This window comes from Haematobia irritans, chromosome 1, assembly GCF_050003625.1.
Source record: "Haematobia irritans isolate KBUSLIRL chromosome 1, ASM5000362v1, whole genome shotgun sequence".
Taxonomy (NCBI): Eukaryota; Metazoa; Arthropoda; class Insecta; order Diptera; family Muscidae; genus Haematobia; species Haematobia irritans.
In genome coordinates this window covers 267,478,242-267,505,415 of record NC_134397.1, presented here as the reverse complement: position 1 = coordinate 267,505,415, position 27,174 = coordinate 267,478,242, and the positions used below count along the sequence as shown (strand labels likewise).

General features: G+C 33.5%; 3 protein-coding genes across 3 annotated transcripts; all 3 read left to right on the top strand.

The window, feature by feature from the left end:
• The first annotated feature begins 5 nt into the window (after positions 1–5).
• On the top strand, positions 6–700 carry LOC142219717 (uncharacterized). Its single transcript, XM_075288582.1, has 2 exons — positions 6–75; positions 135–700. The coding sequence occupies exons 1-2, from the start codon at positions 40–42 to the stop codon at positions 504–506; spliced, it is 408 nt and encodes a 135-aa protein (XP_075144697.1). The 5' UTR covers positions 6–39; the 3' UTR covers positions 507–700.
• Positions 701–10,725: 10,025 nt separating this feature from the next.
• On the top strand, positions 10,726–11,396 carry LOC142219716 (uncharacterized). Its single transcript, XM_075288581.1, has 2 exons — positions 10,726–10,815; positions 10,873–11,396. Exons 1-2 carry the CDS (start codon positions 10,750–10,752, stop codon positions 11,254–11,256), a joined length of 450 nt encoding a protein of 149 aa, XP_075144696.1. The 5' UTR covers positions 10,726–10,749; the 3' UTR covers positions 11,257–11,396.
• Positions 11,397–19,267: 7,871 nt separating this feature from the next.
• Positions 19,268–21,522, top strand: LOC142223004 (odorant-binding protein 22-like). Its single transcript, XM_075292942.1, has 2 exons — positions 19,268–19,426; positions 21,060–21,522. Exons 1-2 carry the CDS (start codon positions 19,388–19,390, stop codon positions 21,465–21,467), a joined length of 447 nt encoding a protein of 148 aa, XP_075149057.1. The 5' UTR covers positions 19,268–19,387; the 3' UTR covers positions 21,468–21,522.
• The last annotated feature ends 5,652 nt before the right edge of the window (positions 21,523–27,174 follow it).

The window sequence follows — 27,174 nt, the reverse complement described above, 5'->3', positions numbered from 1 at the left end:
GGATTATCATAGTTACTTTACATCAAACAAACAGACAAAATGAAGAGCTTAATCATTATCACACTCATATCAACAGTAAGAGTTAATTATAAAATAAGATCCATTATAATATATCACTGAAAAATAATTTTAAGATTCTTGCTGAACGTCCCGACTGGTATCCTGAGAACCCTGCAGCAATTGAAGAAAAATGCATGCAAGATCACTCTATAACCCCAGAAATTTGGTCCACAATTCGATCTTTCAAAATGGAAGATAGCCCCAATATAAGAGCATTTCTACTCTGTTTGAATATCAACAAAGGTGTTTTCCGTCCTGACAAAGGATTTGAACCGGAAAGGCTTGCTACTGGTATTAGACTTACCGCTAATGTTGATTGTGATGTCAATATGATAAGATCTTGTGGTGAAAAGTATGCGGATCTGCAACCAAATGACTACATGATATATAGCATAATCAAGTGTACTGTTGACCATAAGGATGGAAATTGTCATAAAATACAGTAAAAATCGTCGTTATATCCTTTGTTAAATAGAGAACAAATCTTTAGATAATAAATAAAAAAGGTTCGCCGCGACGCACACTGCTTCGAAAGCGGTAAAAAATACATGTGCTCCGATTGTTATTCTAATTTCTGTTTTTAATAGCCTATAATATCGAGCTTCGAATACAAAAATAAAATATTGCTTAAACTCCTTAACATCGTCTTCTAAATTGGAAGTTAGCATAGTCCATACGTGGTATACATTAGGCAAAAAAGGGCAGATTAAAACCTATATAATTCAGTTCTTGACCGGTTTGAAGTTTTGGGCAGTAAAATAGAAACGGAATTGTCGGTCGGTTTATATGGGGGCTATATACAATTATGAACCTATATGGTCCAATTTTTGTGTGATTTTGTGAAATTTGCTCATCCAGGAAGAAGTAAAATCTGGGGATCGGTTTATCTGGGGGCTATATATAACTATGGACCGATATGGACCACTTTTGACATGGTTCTTAGCGACAATATATGAACACAACGTGCCAAATTTCAGCCGAATCGGATGAAATTTGCGCCGTAGAGAAATTTGCTCTTCCAAGAGGCTGTCGAGGTCAAATCTGGGGATCGGTTTATATGGGAGATATATATAATTATAGCCTGATATGGATCAATTTTAGCATGAATTAGAGAGACCCTATACTGACACCACGTACCAAATTTCAACTTCTGATGAAATTTGCTCCTCCTAGAGAGGGGTCGGTTTATATGGGGGCTATACGTAAACGTGGTCCGATATGGCCCATTTGCAATACCGCCCGATCTACATCAATAACAACTACTTGTGCCAAGTTTCAAGTCGATAGCTTGGTTCGTTCGGAAGTTAGTGTGATTTCCACAGACGGACGGACATAGCTAGATCTACTCAGAATTTCATCACGATCCAGAGTATATATACTTTGTGAAGTCTTAGACCAACCGTGGTGCAATGGTTAGCATACCCGCCTTGCATACATAGGGTCGTGGGTTCGAATCCAGTTTCGACCGAACTTCAAAAAGTTTTCCAGCGGTGGATTATCCAACCTCAGTAATGCTGGTGACATTTCTGAGTGTTTCAAAGCTTCTCTAAGTGGTTTCACTGCAATGTGGAAGACCGTTCGGACACGGCTGTAAAAAGAAGGTCCCTTGTCATTGAGATTAACATAGAATCGGACAGCACTCAGTGATAAGGGTGATGTAACAGTGGTGACACGGCTGCATCACAATGGACTGAATAGTCTAAGTGAGCCTGAAATATCGGGCTGCCACTACACAGAAAAACATATCACCAAAATATTTCCAATTAAAAAGTTAATTGAAGTTGAAAATGTTTTCAATTAATAAATTAATTGATACAATTAACTTTTTAATCATGATAGAAACATTAAGTTAAGTTAATTAAGTCAATGATTGAAAATTTTAAAATTTTTAATTAAAAAATTAATTGATACAATTAACTTTTTAATCAAATTCGGAAGACTAATTCAGTTAAAAACAGGGATCCGGAGCGGTCCATTTTTTTCGCTCCGCTCCGCTCCCGCTCCGGAGAAAAAAAACCGCTCCGCTCCTCGCTCCGCTCCGAGAAAAAAAAAATCGCTCCGCTCCGCTCCACGCTCCGCTCCGCTCCTCTTCGAGAAAATTATAGTACAAACATTGTATTATTTGTTCAATTGAGTTTTATTTTATTTAGAAAAATCGGGCGGTACATATATGGGAGCTATAGCTAAATCTGAACCGATTTCGATGATTTTTTGCACATATAGTTAGTGCTATAGAAGATTACATTTCGCCAACTTTGAGTAAGATCGGTTGATAAATAAGGGTTTTATGACCTAATTTGACAAAATCGGGCGATACATATATATGGGACCTATATCTAAATCTGAACCGATTTCGATGAAATTTTCAGACTTAAAGGGTGATACAGAAGATTATTTTGTGCTAAATTTGACGACGATCGGTTAGTAAAAAAAGTGCAACGTGACCCCATTTGTCGAAATCGGGCAATACATATATATGGGAGCTATATCTAAATTTGATCCGATTTCTTCCAAATTCAATAACGTTCGTCCTTGTGCCCAAAAAAACTCCCAGTACCAAATTTCATCAAAATCGGTTAATAATTGCGACCGAAATCCTGTGAACAACAAATACATGGACAGACGGACGGACGGACGCCAAGCGCTAGATCGACTCAGGAGGTGATTCTGAGTCGATCGGTATATATTTTATGGGGTCTAAAATCAATATTTCTTGTAGGCACATTTTTTGGCAGATCAAACTTGTTATACCCTAACCACTATGTGGTTTAGGGTATAATGACTTTAAAACAATGTGTTGAAATATTTTATTAATTTTGAAGATTTTTTCAGAAATATTAAATCCATTTTGACTTCATTAAAGGAAGCATTCTAGGAAGCATATGTTAATTTTTCATTTTTTTAGATTTTTTTCGTCAGTTGTTATCAAAATCCTTTAAAAACGAGTTAACGAGTTATTTTTTTTTTTCCATATTAAGACTCGACTTCCAGTAGAAATTATGCTATGTTTCAAGTAAAAAGCGTCTTTAAAATAAAGTGTTGAAAAACATGTCTTATTTTTTAACGATTTTTTGCTTTGTAGGCAAGATGCAAAAAGGAAACAAATTTAAAGACAATTTTATTAATTTTAAAGAATTTTTCTTATTTTCAAGTCACGTTGACCTTACCTCAAAAATTTTATCTTTCATGTTATGATACACATTTTTAAGTAAAATCACTTAATTATAAGGACATTACAACTTCATTCAAAAGTTTATTGCCTTTTGGACAAGAAAACAAGTATATACAGCACTAAGTTCGGCCGGGCCGAACCTTAAATACCCACCACCATGAACCAAATATTAGGGTTTCCTTTGTAATTTTAGGAAGGCTTGAGGACTTGAGGACACTTCCCGAAGATAAATTTAAAGATTTCACCTATGAGGACTATATCAGATTCTGGATTTATAAGAACCATTTTTGTTTGAGTTTTAGAGGAATAATTAACATCTCTTGTAAGTGTGCAAGAAAATTATAAAATAGCGTCTTGATTTGAAATCTTAAATATGTAGAAGTAAAATCTGGAAATTTTACATTGAGTTTCAAGCAATTCAAGTGAAGACGGTCTATATGGAGGCATTACCAAATGGACCGAGCCTAAAATACCAGAATATTTACAATTTCAGGCAAATCAGATAAAAATTACGGTTTCTAGAAACCCAAGGAGTTAAATCGGGAGATCGTTCTTATGGGGGATATACTAAAACATGGACCGCTACTCACCGTTTTCGGCACACCTCTTTATGACCCGAAAATACGTCTAGATTTCCAATTTCAGGCAAATAGGATAAAAACTTCGGATTCTAGAAGCCCAAGAAGTAAAATCGGGAAATCGGTCTATATGGGGGCTATACCAAAATATGGACCGATACTCACCATTTTTGGCACACCTCTTTATGGTCCGAAAATACCCCTAGATTTCCAATTTCAGACAAATTGGATAAAAAATACGCTTTCTATAAGCCCAAGATCCCAAATCGGGAGGTCGTTTTATATGGGGACCATACCAAAACATGGACCGATACTCACAATTTTTGGCACACGTATTTGTGGTCCTACAATACCTCTAGATTTCCAATTTCAGGTAAATTGAATAAAAACTGCGGTTTCTATAAGCCCAAGAAGTAAAATCGGGAGATCGGTCTATATGGGGGCTATACCAAAATATGGACCGTATTTGTGGTCCTACAATACCTCTAGATTTCCAATTTCAGGTAAATTGAATAAAAACTGCGGTTTCTATAAGCCCAAGAAGTAAAATCGGGAGATCGGTCTATATGGGGGCTATACCAAAACATGGACCGATACTCACCATTTTTGGCACACCTCTTTACGGTCATAAAATACCTCCAGATTTCAAATTTCAGGCAAATTGGATAAAAAATACGATTTCTATAAGCCCAAGACCCCAAATCGGGAGGTCGGTTTATATGGGGACTATATCAAAACCTGGACCGATATAACCCATCTTCGAACTTGACCTGCCTGCAGACAAAAGACGAGGTTGTGCAACATTTCAGCACGATTGCTTCATTATTGAAGACTGTAGCGTGATTACAACAGACAGACGGACAGACAGACAGACAGACAGACAGACAGACAGACGGACAGACGGACAGACAGACAGACAGACAGACAGACAGACGGACAGACGGACATCGTTATATCGTCTTAGAATTTCTCCCTGATCAAGAATATATATACTTTATATAGTCGGAAATCGATATTTCGATGTGTTACAAACGGAATGACAAACGTATTATACCCCCGTCACCATTCTATGGTGATGGGTATAAAAAACTTTATTTTAGAGAAATGCGTCTTCCATGTTAAGCAAAATTTGCATTCTTATTCTAAGGACATGGAATCTTTGACTTCACGACAATATTTTTTTCAGTGTAGAAAACTAAAAAATTAAATATAAATAAGATCGTTTAATTGCATTTATTTGACGTTCATTACAAACATCTTTGTAGTAATACGGGATGAAATTGATCGAAAGTACTGTTGTTACTTTTACAACACATACTAGATATATATTTTGACATTTGCCGTTTTTGAAAACATTTACTAAAAAACACGTTGTGTTTTCCCCAATGTACGTACGTACAAAAATACATATCGTACATTTTAAACGTTTACTCACACTACGCTAAGTCTAGCTAAATTTGAAATTACCTACACAGTGTAATTTCAAAGTTACACATTTCATTCAAGTAATATTTTATTCGGAGCGGAGCGGTTTTTCATTTGGAAACCGCTCCGCTCCCGCTCCGCTCCGGATTTTAGAAATGCCGCTCCCGCTCCGCTCCCGCTCCGGCAAAAAAAGGGCTTGCTCCGCTCCGCTCCACGCTCCGCTCCGCTCCGCTCCGGATCCCTGGTTAAAAACAAGTAAATAAAGTCTAAAGTCGGGCGGGGCCGACTATATTATACCCTTCACCACTATGTAGACCAACATTTGTGTTACCATCTCAAGTACTTCAAATCTGCTGGGAGCTATATAAAGGTTTGCATTTCCAGATAAAATACTTATAATGGAGACAATTTTTTGTACTTCTGCGAAATCTCTAGAATTAAAATTGAAATCGGCTAACGCCCTGGAATGAAACACAATGTTAGTAAAAAATATGGGAAATATGAAGCAAGAGAAATTTTAAAGCAATTGTACAAAAGAGCATTTATGATTTATCACGCGATACTTATGTATTCGAGATATAGGGCATTTTGAGTAACATTTACAATTTTTTGCTACTCAGCAGTGACGATTTTACAAGGATATTGATTAGATCTAGCCAAGATATGTGGTCAAGTGTGGATTGTGATATATTATTTGGTCAAGTCGGGCGAATAGGAGCCTTATTTAAAACTCGACCGTTCTGTGGAAAGTCTGGCATTACAGTGTGTACACGGATGAAAAAGACTGTTTTTCATATGTTTGGCTATAAACATTATATGTTTGGAAAACAAATTTTTAAACACAATATTTTTGAGTGCAAGCATATAATGTTCATAAACTAGCATAACATGTTTGGGACATATATGTTAATATGTTAGAACATATTATGTTTGGGACATAAAATGTTTTTAAATATAATATGCTTAGATGCAAACATATATTAATTTAGAAATAGCCTATAAACATATATGTGTTTAGTAGCTTGGAGCGCTATTTAACAGGGAGCGATATTGAATTAAGTTGGAGGTTGTTGCTTGTTATTACAAAATTAACATTTTATTTTTCCTTGGGCAATTGATCAGCTACTTCTTTGATCCTTACAAACTGTGTGGTCCGCTGTTCGAATCCCCGTCCGGCAAAAGGTAAAATTAAAATAAAAAAAATCATACAATTGAATAATTTCTTCTACAATGTTTGTAAAGGGTGATTTGTTAAGAGCTTGATAACTTTTTAAAAAAAAAACGCATAAAATTTGCAAAATCTCATCGGTTCTTTATTTGAAACGTTAGATTGGTCCATGACATTTACTTTTTGAAGATAATTTCATTTAAATGTTGACCGCGGCTGCGTCTTAGGTGGTCCATTCGGAAAGTCCAATTTTGGTCAACTTTTTCGAGCATTTCGGCCGGAATAGCCCGAATTTCTTCGGAAATGTTGTCTTCCAAAGCTGGAATAGTTGCTGGCTTATTTCTGTAGACTTTAGACTTGACGTAGCCACACAAAAAATAGTCTAAAGGCGTCAAATCGCATGATCTTGGTGGCCAACTTACCGGTCCATTTCTTGAGATGAATTGTTCTCCGAAGTTTTCCCTCAAAATGGCCATAGAATCGCGAGCTGTGTGGCATGTAGCGCCATCTTGTTGAAACCACATGTCAACCAAGTTCAGTTCTTCCATTTTTGGCAACAAAAAGTTTGGTAGCATCGAACGATAGCGATCGCCATTCACCGTAACGTTGCGTCCAACAGCATCTTTGAAAAAATACGGTCCAATGATTCCACCAGCGTACAAACCACACCAAACAGTGCATTTTTCGGGATGCATGGGCAGTTCTTGAACGGCTTCTGGTTGCTCTTCACTCCAAATGCGGCAATTTTGCTTATTTACGTAGCCATTCAACCAGAAATGAGCCTCATCGCTGAACAAAATTTGTCGATAAAAAAGCGGATTTTCTGCCAACTTTTCTAGGGCCCATTCACTGAAAATTCGACGTTGTGGCAGATCGTTCGGCTATTCATGATGAAATGTCAAAGCATACTGAGCATCTTTCTCTTTGACACCATGTCTGAAATCCCACGTGATCTGTCAAATACTAATGCATGAAAATCCTAACCTCAAAAGAATCACCCTTTATTACAGAAAAAGGTGCTAAGAACTAAAAAATCTCGTGGAAGTGAGAAAGATGTGGGGGAATATACAATTGGGCAGAAACAAAATTTTGAGCATTCAGGTCGAAAACCTATGTTGTTAGCACCTATATTACCTGTTTATTTTCATAATTCATTATGATTGTAAATATATAAATAAATAAATAAAATTTTGAGCACAATATTGATTGGGAGAATTTTTTTAAGCATATAATATTTTTGGGTGCAAAATGCTTCCAAACATATTATATGTTCACATAATAACATATTGTTTTTTGGAAGACAACATTATTGAATTTGGATGCAAAAATACAAAATGTTTGGAAATTGACTACCCAAACATATATTGTTTAGACCAATATGCTTTCAAACATATTATATATTGGAAGAGATCAAACATATAAATGTTTGGGCAATAGCCAAAAATGTATATGCTTGAAGCAAAATATGTTTGGGAGTATATGTTACAGAAGCGTTTTTTGTGAGCGTGTAGGATATGACAATGATATGGGGAAATCATCACAGAATTTTGTGTAAAGTGTGGGAATTTGGCTTTATTTGTATAAACCGGAAGAACGAATATATGGAGGTTTTATCTAAATCTGAACCAAATTATATCAAACTTGACACACTTAAATATCATATTAAATATATTCTCTGTGGAAACTATTCCGTCAATATTTCTCCACCTCTGGTGTACATATATATGGGAGCTATATCTAAATCTGAACCGATTTTAACCAGATTTGACACACATAACGATATCATCAAACGTACCTCTCGGTCAACATTTTAAGGAAATCACTGCAAAACTCTGACTTTTGAGGCCATATAAGTGCAAATTTGACGAAAGATGTATATGGGAGCTATATCTAAATCTGAACCGATTTTAACCAAAGTTGGCACATATAACTATACCATTAAACGTACCTCTCGTGCAAAATTGAAACTAAATCACGGCAAAACTCTGGCTTTTGAGGCCATATAAGTTAAAATCGGACGAAAGATATATATGGGAGCTATATCTAAATCTGAACCGATTTCAGCCAAATTTGGTACACTTACCGATACTATTAAACGTACTCCTTGTGCAAAATTTGAAGCATATCAGGGTTTTGAGGCCATATAAATTCAAATCGGACGAAAGATATATATGGGAGCTATATCTAAATCTGAACCGATTTAAATAAAATTTACCAAGCATTGGTAGAATACCAATACTGCTCTCTATGCAAAATTTCACGAAAATCGGTAGTAAACTTTGGCCTCTGTGGTCATATGAGTATAAATCGGACGAAAGATATATATGGGAGCTATATCTAAATCTGAACCGATTTGGCCGATATTTTGCAAGTTTTTCGAGACTCATAAAATATTCGGATGTACGGAATTTGAAGAACATCGGTTGATAAACACGCCAATTATAACCAGATCGGGTATAAATATATATGTCAGCTATATCTAAATCTGAACCGATTTTTTCCAAAATCAATAGCGATTGTCTTTGTCCCAATAAACGACCCTATGCCAAATTTGAGGACGATCGGACTTAAACTGAGACCTGTACTTTGCGCACAAAAATACATGAACAGACAGACAGACAGACAGCCAGACAGACGGACATCGCTAAATCGACTCAGAATTTAATTCTAAGACGATCGGTATACTAAACGATGGGTCTCAGACTTTTCCTTCTTGGCGTTACATGCAAATGCACAAACTTATTATACCCTGTACCACAGTAGTGGTTTTATTAATTTTTAATAAAAAATGTATTTCAAACAATCATTTGTTAATCCAAATAAAAACTCTAAGCCAATTCAGAAAGTAATTAAAAATAGTTACCTTTTTTAATTAATAAATTAATTGAGTTTTGCAATCAACATCAATTAAATTTTTAATTGAATCAATTAAAAAATTAATTGAAATTTGCTGAAAAATCAATTAATTTTTTAATCAAGAATTTTTTCTATGCTCAATTAAAACTGTGATTGATACTATCATTTTCGTGATTGAAGACATTTCAATTAAAAAATTAATTGGATCAATTAATTTGGTGATTGAATCAGAAAAAAATATTTTTGTGTGTATACCTAACATAACTAACCTTGACCAATATTTCGATTTGTTACAAACGGAATCCTATGGTGGAGAGTATAAAAATAAATTTGGGGAAATTAAAAATATGAAAATTTCTTAAAGTTTTGGGGTTTTTCTATCCAATAAAGATTGTTTACAAAGAAAAATAAATTATATCTCTGTTCCAACACTATTTTTTAGGTTTTTTATGTATTATATAATTGAATAACAAAATAAAATTCTGTTATTCTTGATTAAAAATTAGAAACCCCTCATTTTTGTCATGTATTTATGTTAATTTTATTAGGTTTGTATTTTCGATTTTAGTTTATATTTATTGTTAACTATTACCCCCAAAAAGAGTCTGAAGCTGCAATAAAAACAACAAAAATTATTGACTAACAACCCAACAATAAAAAACCAAATTTTGTAAACTTTAGAAATTAACGGTATTTGTTGATTTGTGTTTAATTTTAGCACGTTTGCCTTTTTGACCATCTTAGTGGCTTTTTGAGGTATTGTAATAAACAAGTATATCTCTAAATTTAATTTCTTTTTTTATTTTGTTTTATAATTGTTGTTAGTTTTTGATTCACAAAATAAAATTTCGCTAATTTTTAAAATCTAACGTTCAGAAGTTTGTAATAATTGAAATTAATTTGGTTTTCCTTTTTGTCCATCTTGGTGGTACTTTGAGGACTTGTAACTAAAAATTTATTTATTTATTTATTTTTTTTTTTTTGATTTATATTTGGTTTTCATTCTAAAAAGAACATTTTGCTAATTTTGAAAACGTAAGGTTATTTTTCAGAAGTTTGTAAAACTTTAAACTTTTCAAATTTATTTAACGAAACGAGTCAAAACTCTAAAAAAACTTTTCAGGATGTGGGCATCTAAAAGTACCTTCGAGCATCTAAAAGAGTTCATTGCCAATTGCCAACTTCACCCACTAGATATAGTGTACTGATACGGGCATCTGAAAGTACCTTCGAGCATCTAAAAGAGTTCACTGCCAATTGCTAACTTCGAAAATTCGTTCTACGAGTATTATTCGTATTCATAGTTAATACGATAATAGCGTTAAATTGTTGAAACGATAAAAGTAACAAAAAATAAAATTATGTATAACAATTATTTTTTTTAATAATAAAATAATTAATGTCATCCATTGTCAATGATTTTATAAAACAGCAGTGGGCGATATGAGTATCATGCAGTTCATAGTTGACCTACCACCAATTGATATCATATGTTATACACTCAGTATACCAACATGATTAAGCTTATTTACGTCAGCTTGTTATTAATAATAATGGTGAGTTGAATTGATTGCAATTACACCTGACGACATTATACTATTTAATCTATACAGATATTGGCCGACAAACCGGAATGGTATCCCGAAAATGCTACTGAAATTGAAAAAGAATGTCTTGAGAAATTTCCCATTAGTCGTGAAGCTAAGACCGATATTAAAAGCATTAAGCTGGTAGATGTTCCCAATATGAGTTCACTTTTACTTTGTGTTGCTCATGGTCAAAATGTCTATGATCCAGAAATTGAACTTAAAGCGGAACGTATTGTATACGGTCTGTATAGAAGTTTGCATTTAAAATGTGAATTGAATTTAGTGCAGGAATGTTTAGATGACAATCGTGACTATCACGAAGATGGCAATCATGACAATTTCATGTACACCCTTGTCAAATGTATTTTCGACAAATCATCAGAGCAATGTGTCTTAAGTGACGATTAAAAATTAAATGTGAACAAAAATATAGCGCACAAATTAATTTTTGTATTTGCAAAAATAAAAATCTTAATTAAGTTTTAACAAATATTAAATTAATTGATTAAAAAGTAATTAATAATAATTGATTAATAATTAATAAATAATCTATTACAACATTGGGAGGAAGTACAGGGATATGCAATGCAAAAATGTGTACGTTATACTTTTTAATTTTTATATCCCGCACCAAACTGTAGAAGAAGGTATTATAACCCTCCAGGATCCGAAAGTAGTGAAAAGTTGCCACAGAAGCGATGAATTTAACATGGGCTTCCCAGCAAAAAAAAAAAAGCGTCGCCAAAAAAAAAAAGTGAAAATGTCCTTTTTGGATCCGGATGTGCTGCAAATTTGGCGCAGAAGCGATGATTTTAACATGGGCTTGTCATAGGACGGATGTCCACCATTTCAACAGCCGTTGCACTGAATTTGCATCACTTCTTAAGGTGGATGCGAATACAGTGATTTGAATGTGAATAAAGAAATTTTGTGATATTTTGACGAGTAAATAATTTAAATTTTTTTATGAATATAACGCTTGCCTGGAACGTTTGACATCAAATATTTTAAAAAAGTCGCAATTTTTCTAGAAACGATTTAGCATTTTTTAGGCAAAATTTAAATAATTTGCACTATTATATTAATTTTTAATCTGTTTTTAAACCATTTGAAATAATAAAATTTAAAATTTCCCATTAAAAATATGAAAAAAGCGAATTATAAAAAATTGACTCAAATGAACTTCCTGTACAGTTAAAATAAAAAACATTTTTGGGAGTGCTTTTACAGTTGTGCCTTAAGAAGAACTTCCAAATTTTTTTGCTGGGTTACTATAGGGCATTTCAAAATTTTATATGATTTTTAATACATACTAACGCTTGTCTGCCAGTATGGGAGATACTGGGTGTGCGGTACACAATTCCTGGCGGAATTGTCGAATTGTCCGTGTCTGAACGGGTGGGATGGTACTCGTATCTGGCCACCCATGTCACTTTTCACCTCAAATCCTTTCAAAAATTCTCAATTTTCCTAGAAAGGATTTGGCATTTTTTTCGAAACAATTTTAATAATGTTTACCATTTTATTAATACTTACCCCGTTTTTATACCCACCACCATAGAATGGTGACGGGGGTATAATAAGTTTGTCATTCCGTTTGTAACACATCGAAATATCGATTTCCGACTATATAAAGTATATATATTCTTGATCAGGGAGAAATTTTAAAACGATATAACGATGTCCGTCTGTCCGTCTGTCTGTCTGTTGTAATCACGTTACAGTCTTCAATAATGAAGCAATCGTGCTGAAATTTTGCACAAACTCGACTTTTGTCTGCAGGCAGGTCAAGTTCGAAGATGGGCTATATCGGTCCAGGTTTTGATACAGTCCCCATATAAACCGACCTCCCGATTTGGGGTCTTGGGCTTATAGAAATCGTAGTTTTTATCCAATTTGTCTGAAATTTGAAATCTAGAGGTATTTTATGACCATAAAGAGGTGTGCCAAAAATGGTGAGTATCGGTCCATGTTTTGGTATAGCCCCCATATAGACCGATCTCCCGATTTTACTTCTTGTTCTTATAGAAACCGCAGTTTTTATTCAATTTACTTGAAATTGGAAATCTAGAGGTATTGTAGGACCACAAATACATGTCCCAAAAATTGTGAGTATCGGTCTATATTTTGGTATAGCCCCCACATAGACCGATCTCCCGATTTTACTTCTTGGGCTTATAGAAACAGCAGTTTTTATTCAATTTACCTGAAATAGTAAATCTAGAGGTATTGTCGGACCGCAAATTCGTGTGCCAAAAATTGTGAGTATCGGTCCATGTTTTGGTATAGCCCCCATAAGACCGATCTCCCGATTTTACTTCATGGGCTTATAGAAACCGCAGTTTTTATTCAATTTACCTGAAATTGGAAATCTAGAGGTATTGTAAGACCACAAATACGCGTGCCAAAAATTGTGAGTGTCGATTTTTATCCAATTTGTCTGAAATTGGAAATCTGGAGGTATTTGAGGACCATAAAGAGGTGTGCCGTAAATGGTGAGGATCGGTCCATATTTTGGTATAGCCCCCATATAGACCGATTTCCCGATTTTACTTCTTGGGCTTCTAGAATCCGAAGTTTTTATCCTATTTGCCTGAAATTGGAAATCTATAGGTATTTTCGGGTCATAAAGAGGTGTGCCGAAAACGGTGAGTATCGGTCCATATTTTAGTATAGCACCCATAAGAACGATCTACCGATTTAACTCCTTGGGTTTCTAGAAACCGTAGTTTTTATCTGATTTGCCTGAAATCGGGAAGTTTCCTAAAGTCCTCAAGCCCTGCTGAAATTTCAAAGGAAGCCCTAATATTTGGTTCATGGTGGTGGGTATTTAAGATTCGGCCCGGCCGAACTTAGTGCTGTACACGCAAAGAAAAAAAACGTTTGGAAAACGTGTACCGAAAACGTTTTTCTTTTGTTAGAGTTTTTTGAATTGCTTCGAAAATTTTAAACTTTTATCACCAAAAAAAATCGTTTGTTACAAAGTTTTTATTTTTTCAATAAAAAAAGTTGTTTTTGAAACAACAACACAGTCCATTTCGTTTATATCAAACACTGTTCTTTTCTCACTTTAGGTCATTAATAAGACACATTTTACAGTTCAAAATTTAATATACTACAATGTAATGTTGAACATTTTTTCGGAATCTTCCAAACATATCTGGAATATATGTAAAAAAAAAAACATTGGTCGAAGCAGGGATCGAACCCACGACCCTTGGCATGCAAGTCGGACGTAGCAACCACTGCTCCACGGTGTCAAACTAAATGTTTGTTTCTGTTAAATAAACTTTGTTTATTCGGTTCGTGGGCGCCGCAAGCTATGCTATATAAATATAACTTATATGGATATTTATCTATTGATGACCATAACAGGTACATAGCTCAGTGGTTAGTGTGTTGGCTTACAAAGTGCATAGTCCGCGGTTCGATTCTCCGTCCGGTAAAATAATTTTAAAAATTTATAAAATCGTATAATTTCTTCTACATTGTTGGTATTACAGGAAAAGGTGTTAAGAACTAAAAAACCTCGTGGATGTGAGAAAGATGTGAGGGAAAATGCAATTAGCAAGAAAACAATGTTTTTTTTTTTTTTTTTTTTGAGTTTGTCTTTATGAAATTGTTTTTACATCCTGGAAAAGAATAAACGTTTATCACAAAAAGTATATACTTTTCTTCCAAATACACTTCCTTACAGCGAAAAGCAAATGAGAAACGAACTTTGTTTGTCTAAAATTTCGTTTGGGAGGAAAGAATTATTTTTTTGCGTGTATATACTTGTTAATCTTTATATGTGCACTGTATCTTTAAAATACAACCAGAAAAAAATTCTTACGTCTTAAAATGTTAACCGAATTTTACGAAATCAAGTTTGTTGCATTTAAAACATCACAACGCACAGCGTTTTAAAAAAATATGTTTTTCTGGAAAATCTATAGTACTTCTGTGGAAACTGAAACCAAAATTGAAAGAAAATTGAAATGAAATTTAGTCCGAAAATTCATTAACTTGCAAATTGGAGAATAATTAATTTTTACCAGAAATAAAAGGAATGTTGGGTAAAAAATGTAAAAATATCTCTATTCTCTACTACAATTTATAAACAACAAGTATATACAGCAGTAAGTTCAGCCGGGCCGAATCTTAAATACCCACCACCATGAATCAAATATAATAGTATTCGTCGTAGCGGGTTACTTGATAATATATGGGGGTTTGATGACAAATCTTCTCCCAAGCAAATCAGTTCAACCAGTACGCTTCCCAAACAAATCAGTTCAACCAGTACGCTTCCCGGAGAAAAAAATTTAAAGATTCTACCTATGAAGTCCAGATCATATTCTGGATTTATGAGAACCATTTTTTTTGAGTTTTAAAGAAATCATAAACATATCGTGTATATGATGATATAACGCCTTGATTTTAAATCTTAAATCTGTAGATTTTTTCCGCCATTATTTAAATGATTACGATGAGTAAAATCTGGAAATTTTAATTTTAGTTTCAAATAATTTTCATGATCAGTGCGCCTGCTATACCCTGAAAGAAGTGTTTCTTTTTCTGAGGAACGGAATTCTAGACAAGCAAAGGTTTCTTTTGACACAAATTTTAGAGACAATCGTTGAATCGCTTATCAAAAATTCGTATTAGTTTGCTCCAAACGAAAATACTTTATACCAAAGGGGAATTTCGTTTGTCTAAAATTTCATTCCGGAGGAAAATAGTTTTTTTTGGGTGTACCCTCAAGAAGTTAAATCGGTCTTTATCGATGCTTTGCCAAATGGACCGATAAAAATAAATGGGATACAGATTTTTGAGGGTCTAAAATTCCAGTATATTTAAATTTTTGTGCAAATCGGATAAAAACTACGGTTTCTAGAAGCCCAAGGAGATAAGTCTGGAGATCGGTCTATGTGGAGGCTAGACTAAAACATGGGTCGACACACACCATATTCGGCTGACCTATTTGTGATCAGCCGGATTCCTAGCAATAAATTCTGGAGTTAGGTCTATATGGGGGCTATACCAAAACATGGTCAATACACACCACCTCTTAATGTTCCTCAAATACCTCTAGAAATCCACTTTCAGATGAATTGGGTGAAAACTACGAACTCTAGAAGCCCTAAAATAAAAATCGGGAGATCGGTCTATATGGGGGCTATACCAAAACATGGACCGATACAGACCATTTTCGACACACCTCTTTATGGTCATAAAATACCTCAAGATTTTTAATTTCAGGCAAATCGGATAGAAAATACAGTTTCTAGACGTCCAAGAAGCAAAATCGGGAGATCGGTCTATATGGGGGCTATACCAAAACATGGACCGATACGGACCATTTTCTACACACCTCTTTATAGTCCTAAAATACCTCTAGATTTTCAATTGCAGGCAAATCAGGTTTTTTGTGTTACAAATATGAAAACAAAGCGAGTTATGTCAGGTTGGCTGATAAGTCCCCGGTCTAACAAAGAAAATTTGTCAAAATTCGTTTTTATTATTCAACATAGTTCCCTTCAAGAGCGATACAACGATTATAACGACCTTCCAATTTTTTGATACCATTTTGGTAGTACTTCTTCGGTTTTGCCTCAAAATAGGCCTCAGTTTCGGCGATCACCTCTTCATTGCAGTCAAATTTTTTCTGCGAGCATCCTTTTGAGGTCTTAGAACATGAAAAAGTCGCTGGGGGCCAGATATGGAGAATACGGTGGGTGGGGAAGCAATTCGAAGCCCAATTCATGAATTTTTGCCACCGTTCTCAATGACTTGTGGCACGGTGCGTTGACTTGGTGGAACTACACTTTTTTCTTCTTCATATGGGGCCGTTTTGCCGCGATTTCGACCTTCAAACGCTCCAATAACGCCATATAATAGTCACTGTTGATGGTTTTTCCCTTCTCAAGATAATCGATAAAAATTATTCCATGCGCATCCCAACAAACAGAGGCCATTACTTTGTCAGCGGACTTTTGAGTCAAGTTTTTGCTCCAACCGTATTTTTTCCCTTCAGAAAACAGTATTTTATCAAAACACGAAATTCCTTTTTTCCATTTTTTTCACAATAACAAAAGTTGCTTCACAAAAGACGCTCTATCTCACAAACTAATTGACTTATAGACGTCAAATTTTGACACGAATCATTTGAAGGGAATACGTATTTAATACTAGCGACGCCATCTATGTGTCAAACTGGGGACTTATCAGCCAAGCTGTTAACTTGGGGCCTTATCAGCCAAGCTGTTAATAAGTTTGTCATTCCGTTTGTAACACATCGAAATATCGATTTCCGACTATATAAATAATATATAGTCTTGATCAGGGAGAAATTTGGCACAGAATCGTCTTTGTCTGCACGCAGGCCAAGTTCGAAAATGGGCTATATCGGTCCAGGTTTTGATATAGCTCCCATATAAACCGATCGCCCGATTTGTGGTCTTGGTCTTCTAGAATCCGTAGTTTTTATCCAATTTGCCTGAAATTGGATTTCTAGAGGTATTCTAGGACCATAAAGAGGTGTGCCGAAAATGGTGAGTATCGGACCATGTTTTGGTATAGTTCCATATAGACCGATCTCCCGATTTTACTTCATGGGCTTCTATAATCCGTAATTATTACCCAATTTGGCTGAAATTGGATATCTAGAGGAATTCTAGGACTATAAAGAGGTGTGCCGAAAATGGTGATTATCGGACCATGTTTTGGTATAGCCCCCATATAGACCGATCTCCCGATTTTACTTCTTGGGCTTCTAGAATCCGTAATTATTACCCAATTTGGCTGAAATTGGATATCTAGAGGAATTCTAGGACTATAAAGAGGTGTGCCGAAAATCGTGAGTATCGGACCATGTTTTGGTATAGCCACCATGTTTTGGTATAGACCCACAAAAATGTGTATATGATTTAGTTTTATCGGTCGATTTGGTAAGGCCTCCATATAGACAGATTTCAGATCTAGAGGGTACAGAATGTGCACTGATTCACTGAAAAAACAGTGAACCCACCAGGAAGAAAACTTTCGGTTAATTTTAGAAAATTTTTAATATTTGTAGAAAATTTTAACTAAACAGTATTACAAACGTTGGCATCACGCCGATGTAGTAAAAATAAGTAAATATTTTTCGACAAATTCAAGAAAATTTATTAGACATAACTAAGTTTTTTCACTTGTTAAAGAAAATTTTGTAGTTTGAAGGAAAAACTTGGAGTTCTAAATTGCAAGAATGTCTTTAGTGACATACGAAGTTCATGATGGACGCTTTTTTTGGTAAAATTTACAAATTTAAAGAAATTCTGAACTATTTTGTGGAAGACACGAATTTAGTTAATCTTTATGCTTCATTTGAGTATATTTTTTTCCTCGGTTTTAATTAATTTAACTAACGTACACAAAAAATTATTAGAGTAAAGGTAACTTTCTCCAATCATAATAATTCCATGAACTAAAATAAAATTAAATTGGCTTTAGTAAAATAGAGAGTTTACTTTTTTTTGAGTGTTATGAAAATTGCTTGAAACTCAATGTAAATTTCCATATTTTGCTTCTCGTAATCATTTAAATAATTGGGGTAAAAATCTACAGATTTTAGATTTCAAATCAAGGCGTTATTTCATTAATTTCTTGCACACTTACAAGAGATGGTAATTATTCCTCTAAAACTCATACAAATCCAGAATCAGATATAGTCTTCATAGGTAAAAACATTCAATTTATCTTCGGGAAGTGTACTGGTTGAACTGCTCTGCTTGAGAGAATATCTGTCATCAAACCCCCCTGAAATTTGAAACTATTATATTTGATTCATAGTGGTGGGTATTTAAGATTCGGACGGCCGAACTTAAATACCCACCTTAAATACTTGTTTACATTAACATAGCACCATCTATATGTCATAACATTTCAAACACACTCGTAACACAAATTTTCAAAAATGTAAGTTTGTTTTTCCCCTCCCAGACTAATTAAATAGTTGCTTCTTTTATCTGTTACCCAAGAAAAACTGCTTTGTCATAGTCCAGGTTATATGTATTTGCTTGCTTCAAGCTTATCTTTTAATAGTTTGTGGCTTGAAAAACAAAAGATCATAGATTATTGTCATACGACCTAGCGTTTAGGTTGATAAATCTCACATTAGAAAAACACACACACACACATATAGATGAATCCCAAGAAACCAAAGACCAATGCAAATAAGTACATACTTTGGGACCTATGTGCACTAAAATCGACTTATCACCGTCAGTGTCTTCACGAGCAGACAATGGTTGTCAGTTTGTGTATTGGCACTCATATATGAAAGGTTCAAATCTCAATCTCAGTGTTATCAGCATATTGGACGCTGCTGCTGCGTTCTCCAGAAACTGAAAGTGCTTATGGGATATGGCTTAGGAAAAATACTGTTCCTCTTTTTTGCAGCGCTCAAAATCAATCCACATATATAGACTAACTCAATTCCTATAAAGATCAGTTGATTGGGAACCTTGCATCTCAACATAGCTTAGAGTGAAAGTAACAAGAACCTGCAAACAAAATGAAATTCTTTTTGGCTTTATTGGCTATTGCCGCTTGTGTAAGTGAAAAATATATAATTAAAAAAAAAAAAAAACAGAATAGTTTGACAGTCAAAAAATGGGGACACAATTGGAATTATCTGCGTTGTGACTTGACTATGCTGAATACTTTCAATGGATCTGCCTCTATTTTTCCTAATTAATTTCCAAAAAAAAAAAATAATAATAATAATAATTACAAGTAATCAATAAAATTGCTACATTACTGCAATCTGTGTTTTACGACTCTTAAGACTGCAATCTGTGTTTTACGACTCTCATAGCAAATATTGCGATTAGTTATACTACTAATTTTAATAGCATCGTGAAATCTATTTCAATGTACTTTGAAACCAAAACCAAACTCTATCAGCTCAAATGTTAAGCTGCCTCCGCCGGAGATAAAAACTTAGAAAAACGACGAAAATGTGACGTCTTCATTCTGTGGGTACACTGCAAAAATATTATCGTGAGGTGAAAGATTACGCAACCTTCACTTTTGGTCATAATATTTACACCACATATAAATTAGCTTCATAGACACAGAAAAAAGTAAATGTTTTTTTAGGAAAAATTCCCCTGCTTTTTGAGATTTCTACAATACTTTGTTAAAACAAAGAACATGCAGCGTTCTTTTTAACGGTCATTGACGAAATTACACTTTCCCATAAAAGAACATTTAATAAAGGCCGGTATGCACCTCTAGCGAAAAATTTCATTCCCATAAGAAATGCATTGATATTTATGCTAACGAAATTTTCGGTAGCGTTCAATTTCGTAAGCTGGTACGCACCTCTAATGAAAATAACAGGGTTGTCAAAAGCATATTTTGGCAGCAAACATTTAATTTATTACAATCCTTGTGTGCGTAAAAGTTTTAAAAGGTCTGTAAATAATAAACAATTTATTTGAGGAATATTTGGAACATATATTAACAATTTTTAAAAGCGATTAGCTGGTTTAAAATTTGTGTACACAGCCCTGTTTTTTTTTTTTGTTGTAGACTTAAATACATTTTTGCTACCGAAAATTTCGCTAGAGGTGCATACCGGCCTTAAAGAGTAAAGATTAAAAACAAACATTGGAAATCATGACATCGTGCAGTAGTTCATTGTTAATATTTTGTGGGGATAATACGAAAATTTTGTTCTGCTTTAGTTTATACACCCATAGAAAAAATGATGAACGGCGTGGTCATTTCGAAACGATCCGTTCATAAAGGTGAATCAACACACATGTGTTGTTAAACTGAGAATAGACGGGGTCAATCTGACAACGTAAAAATGACACCATACCTTGTCAAAACAACAACCAATGTTCATGGTCTGAAAACGTAATGGTTACGAATTTATAAACAAAATAAAAAAAGTTTCCGCTTCCGTGACTCCTGTCCTGAGCCTGTGTTGCCTGCACCATACGCGTTAACAGTCACCTTAGCACATTGCACCAACGGCGGAGTTGCCATAAAAACGTCTAACGATTATTTTAAGACTTTTCATGGCCAAAGAAAAACGAATGCCGTTCATGAAATCGTTAACGCCCGTGGACAAAATCGTGAACATTCAGTTTTGATTTTTTGTGAAGGTTTCCGTTCACGCAATATTTTCTAATAATGTATTAATCACAGTCACCTTATTTTTCTCTCCACCTTAGGTCTATGCCGATGACTGGGCACCCAAAACTGCCGATGAAATCAAAACCATTCGTGCTGCCTGCTTAACAGAACATCCCCTCACCGAGGAACAAATGAATCACATGAAAAATTTCGATTTCCCCAACGAAGAAGCTGTTCGTAAATACCTTATGTGCACTTCTGAGAAAATGGATGTCTTCTGCCCCCATGAAGGCTATCATGCTGATCGCATTGCTAAACAATTCAAAATGGACATGAGCGAAGAAGATGTCAAGAAATTGGCCGAAGATTGTATTAGCAACAACCCCAAGGGTGATAAGGCTAATGATGTACATGTCTATGATGTTCACAAGTGCTTGATGGACAGTGAAGTTGGTAACAAGGTCAAGGCATACATTAAGAAACGTCAAGAACAAGCTGCCCATTAATTTTTTTATCTAAAAATAAAGAGATTAAGAAGAAAATTATGAGATATTAATGTAATTTTCTTATGTTTATACTACACAATCAAAGAAGAAATTGGTTAAGGGTAATGTCAGGCTAAAGCAATCATCAGCACCACACTATTTGTTCACAAACTCAGGGTCCTACTAATCGACTCACCATTATATTGTGATTTGATCTATCTCAGAATATCCGTCTGTTCATCTCTTTATTATAAGTAAGATGGGGGTTATTAAATTTGGTATAGGTAAGTTTTGAGATACAAGGAGGAATGATTAAAAAAACTAGAATCAAGTGTTTCATTATGTGGAGTTTTCTAAAAAATCGCCTATGGTACGAAATCATATGTTTCAGTTGAGTCAAATACTTTGTCCATAATGCAAGTAGAAAAGGTTAATTTTAGAAATATTTCATTAAATTGAAGAAACTTTATTAGACACAATTAGTTTTTTCACTTGTCAATGAAAGTTTCGTAATTCGAATTTGAAAAATTGAGTTTGAATTTGCAAAAAATGTCTGTAAAAATGTTGTTTCCTGTAGACCAACAATCAATTGATTCTCTCATTGTGTTAAATTAAAGTCGTTCGTAAACTCTGTCGCCATTTTTATATCTTTCTCCGTACTTTCTGCCTCTCTCTCTAACATTTCTAAACACATAATTTCTTATACGACATTTCTAAATTAACATATATAGTATGTCAATAATGACTTTTCACAACTTAAATAAATAAGTATTTTTAACTCCGTAGTCAGTAAAAAACACATTTGTATTTTTATTTTATTTGTATTTGTTTAACTTATTTTTTTTCGTTTTATTATATTTATATGTAGCTTCAGCAATGGTACACCCTCAAAAAAAATCGCTTCTCTAACATATGTTCCAAACATATTTTGCAGGAAGCATATATATTATTGGATACTGCCGAAACATTAATATGTTTGTTTTATGTAAACATATTGTATGTTTAGAAGCATTTTGAGCCCAAAAATATTATATGGTTGGAAGAATTCTCCCCAAAGAAGATTGTGCTCATTCCCTCACATAATTTTCATTTCCACGAAATTTTTTAGTTCTTGGCACCTTTTTCTGTAATACAAATAATGTTGAAGAAATTATTCAATTTTACAAATATTTCAAAATTTTACCATTCTCCTGGACGGAGAATCGAACCGAGGACCATACAGTTTGTAAGCCATCACACTATCCACTGGGCTACGTGCTGTTATGGCCATCAATAGACAATTATCGTTATAAGTTATATTTATGTAGCATAGTCTGCAGCGCCCACGAGCCGATGCAAACAAAACATTATTTAACAGAAACATACATTTGTTTGCCACGTGGAGCAATGGTTAGCATGTCCGCCTTTCATGCAAAGGGTCGTGGGTTCAACCCTGCTCCGACCGTACACCAATTTTTTTTTAATTTACACATTTATATTTATACTATATTAAATTTTTATAATGAATGCTCTCAAGGCGAAAACACAGGCTGTTTTATTTTTTTTTTTTCAAATGACTATTCTCTTTACTCCGAATACTCATTCTAATATTCTAATTAAATAATATTTAGACTTAAGCATATCAAATTTTTGGACTTGTCATAAAACACAAGTTGTTCTCTTTTGATTCTCTCGCTGTGTTATGTTGATATCTTTCGTCAACCCTCCCGGGTTCCATCACTATATCTTTCTCTATACTATCTCTCTGTCGCTCTCTGAATCAAAAATCACAACATATATATGTTTACATTCACACATATTATTTTTATGAAACATTCATGCCCCAAACATAATATATTCTAACATACTAACATATGTGTCCCAAACATTTAGAGTTAGTTTAGGAACATTACATGTTTGCACTTAAATATATTGTGTTTAAAAATTGTGCCCGAAACAAATTTTGTTTATATCGGAACATATGAAAAACATATTTTTCTAACAGTGTAGAAATTAAAAAATAAACATCTCATAAAGAATAGAGCCAATATAAAAATTTTACCTATTTTTACTGAGTACAGAATTACTTTTAACAAAAAGAAACAAAAAACAGAGGTAATATTTTCTAAAATCAATATATTAAAATCATTTTTTACCTTTTTTAGTATTTGGTATAGCCACACTTTGCATCTAGAATGCATTGCAATCGCTTTTTCATTCTTCATTCTTTTACGGTTGCTGTTTTAAGAGATGTAATATTTATGGGTTGCAGTTTAGCCACCTTCTTCTTCGTCTTGTTTGTGCTGATGTATCAATAACTTCGCCGCAGTTATAAAGAAGCCAAATACAAACAATATGCGATTTGTGTTTAGGATCGTTATCCTAAAATCATGGATGTGGTCCAATCCCAAAATGGCCAGATTTTTACTTGACAGAGTAAAAAATGGGTACAATTTTATTTTGGCTCTAATCGTTGTCTTTTTTTATGAAATATTAATTTTTAGTTGCTTTCACTGCTGAAGCTACATATAAATATAATAAAATACTACTTTCTTTTAATAAATCTCTTTAGAAATGTTCGACATTTTAATGGTTGTTTTTTCCTTTTCTATATTCTCTTCAAAAATTCTTTGTTTTCATGCCAAATGTATTAATGTATGTAAGTATATACGTTATTAAAAAGCTTAGACTTCCCCATATTTATTCTGTTATTAATAAACGTATATTCTGTGCGGTACTATACAATATTATCTCTGATTTCAGAAGGTAATTAAAAATAAATAAATAGAATAAATACAAATTGTCAATTAATGTATCTTCGTAGCTTGAAAAAAATAGTGAGTAACCAGCGGTTGCTTTTAGTCTGTATATCACTTTGTGTACTAAAATTGTTTCTTTAGTTAAAATCTGAGTACATATTTAATATAAGAACCATTCCTTGACAAATCAGCGGAAGAACATTTTGTTTATCTCCGGTCAGTTTTATAACAATATTTAACCCCACACTACCGAATTAAACGCATTGCCAAAAACATTACATTTTAATTTACTTGTAATCAGAGATGGTCTGAGTAGCAAGAGTTTGGGAATAAATGGATCAAAGGAACATATATTATTCAAAATCTTATTTTGTCAAAAAGTAAATATTTTACGAAGATTTACGACGTTTTTGATGTATGGCAAAATACGTCGTAAATGTAAGTATGTCAAATACTTTACAGTTTACGACAGACCATATTTGCTTATAATATCAACCTATAGAATTAAATTTTGAGAGCCTATCTCAATTAGTTAAAAAAGTATATTGATTCATCCCAAAAAATTATGGCAATGGCCAAATATATTATACACTGCACAACTTTATACATTTCCATTTTCGATACCACCTATATATATATATATATATATATATATATATATATATATATATATATATATATATATATATATATATATATATATATATATATATATATATATATATATATATATATATATATATATATATATATATATATATATATATATATATATATATATATATATATATATATATATATATATATATATATATATATAACTTAAAATGTATGTAATGCACTAAGGCGCAGCAAAATTTTATTAAAAAATGTAGGTAATATCAAATCTAAATTTCGTAAACTTGTATTTATGATTTATCGGTCGATAAATATGTATTAGAGGTATAGGAAAATTTGAGTCATTTTGACAAGACTGCGACTTAGCAGTAGCAACTGTGAGTATTTTGGCAATATTTGCACGAAAGAACGTCCATATGGGGGATTTGTCTAAATCTTTGTCAAATCCCCCATATGGTCGGTCTTTTCAGATCCGCTCCTAAAAAGGAACATCATTTAGTTCCACAGTTCCTTTGGGATCCGGAGGAAAGTGCTTAAAGAATCCCATATATTGACATTTTCTTTTAGCTCCGCAAGAAAATAAAATGCATGAACACTAAATTTAAGTAAAACATAAAAGTTCACAAGAATTTAATCAAATTTCTTGAACATTAATTTGTATAATAAATATTTTGGGAATAAAATTAGATAATGGTAGAACAATTTTCAGAGATCCATAGAAAATTTTTCAGAGATCAATACTAATACAAAGATCTACATTTATTTTTGAAATATTGTGTTTAAATTTTTTCATAGAGAAAATCAAAAGTTACTATGTACAAAATTATTTTGCCGACTTTAGACCAAAAGAGTTGTTTCTATTGCGTAAAATATTCTTCCGCATTGTACAGATTTTGCTGATTTACATAATTTTTGTAAAGCATGTTGGTATTGATATTTAGTTTGGAACAGTTTCGATATCTTCATTAAGGATCTGGCAACTTCAATTTAAGCGAGAGCTGTTGTCATAAAGAGCGAAAGAAATGGAATGAGTACACAACGAAATGAATATAAGGAACTGAGGAGCTGAAGTAAAGGTATCACATCCAGTTCATTTAGTTCCAGCCACGGAATAGTTCCAAAGAACTAGTTCGCTCCGGAACTACCCAACACTAAAAATGTTAATTGTGGCGAATTTCAAAATTTCCGAGGTGAAACTTATATTATTATAATAAAAATAAATATAAAAAAGAATAAATAAATTATAAAGTAAATATTATAAATATTTATTTAAAAAATATGTTCTTAATATTGTGTAAGTTATAGATGGAAAATTAAAAACATAAAATAAAAAGTAAATATTAGGTTACGCAAGAGTGCATCTTAACCAGCATATTTAGATAACAGTCCTAATACGCGTCTTTATAAAAAATTTCAACTGGACTTAATAAAAAAATTCATTATATCAATTAAAAGTTATACCAATTAAAAAATAATGCATTAATTTAAATTAAAAGAAATTATACAAAAATACAAAAATATTGAAATAAAATTAAATGAAATACATTTACTTGTATTTAAAGTAATTAACTAGAAGTGGGGTTTATTCTATTAAATGAAATTACAGTAAATTAAATAAATTAAACTCTTTTAAATAAATAATTGAGACGTCGTCGTCATCATGTAATTTTAGGAATTTTTAATCGTGTTTGTGCTTCCTTTAAGTACGAGAAGTACTTGATTCAAGCCTAGGTTAGGTTAGGTTAAAGTGGCAGCCCGATTAAGTTTCAGGCTCACTTAGACTATTCAGTCCATTGTGATACCACATTAACTAAACGTACCTATTACATATGTGCACTTCTAGTTTTAACCGCTGAACCTTCTCGATTATTTTCTTTTGTTGAACCAACCAGATTGTTCCAAAAACATTAGCAGACTGCTTAAGTTAACGTTTTCCAGGTCCGCCTGTAATCTGAAGCTATATGCCCCTAAAATTTGCTTACGCCTTACACAAAATGCAGGACACTCACACAAGAGTTGTTTTATTGATTCCTTTTCCTCCGCATCATGACAGCTCATACAATAGTCATTATACTTCGCGCCAATAGTTTTTGCAAAATCGTCTATCAGGCAGGGACCCGTTATAGCAGATATCAGGAGTGATATCTGGCGTCTCGAGAATACTAGCATATCTAGTGTGCGGTTTAAGTTTAAATGGGACCATATTTGCTTGGTGTCCTTACAACCTTAGCTTCTCCCATCAAACATTTGCCATCAGACAGCCTTCCACGCAGTAAGAGCTTGCAGGTAGCCAGAGGCATACCAACAAATTCTAGTTCCCCTGGAATATGTAAGGTAGTTCCTAGCCTTGCTAGCTTATCTGCTTCGCAGTT

Excerpts from the sequence above, each read along its gene's own strand:
- LOC142223004 (XM_075292942.1), top strand. The coding sequence starts at position 19,388 with ATGAAATTCTTTTTGGCTTTATTGGCTATTGCCGCTTGT. Across the intron at positions 19,427-21,059 it reads TATTGGCTATTGCCGCTTGT|GTCTATGCCGATGACTGGGC; the intron begins GTAAGTGAAAAA and ends TCTCCACCTTAG.
- LOC142219716 (XM_075288581.1), top strand. The coding sequence starts at position 10,750 with ATGTTATACACTCAGTATACCAACATGATTAAGCTTATTTACGTCAGC. Across the intron at positions 10,816-10,872 it reads GCTTGTTATTAATAATAATG|ATATTGGCCGACAAACCGGA; the intron begins GTGAGTTGAATT and ends TAATCTATACAG.
- LOC142219717 (XM_075288582.1), top strand. The coding sequence starts at position 40 with ATGAAGAGCTTAATCATTATCACACTCATATCAACA. Across the intron at positions 76-134 it reads TTATCACACTCATATCAACA|ATTCTTGCTGAACGTCCCGA; the intron begins GTAAGAGTTAAT and ends AATAATTTTAAG.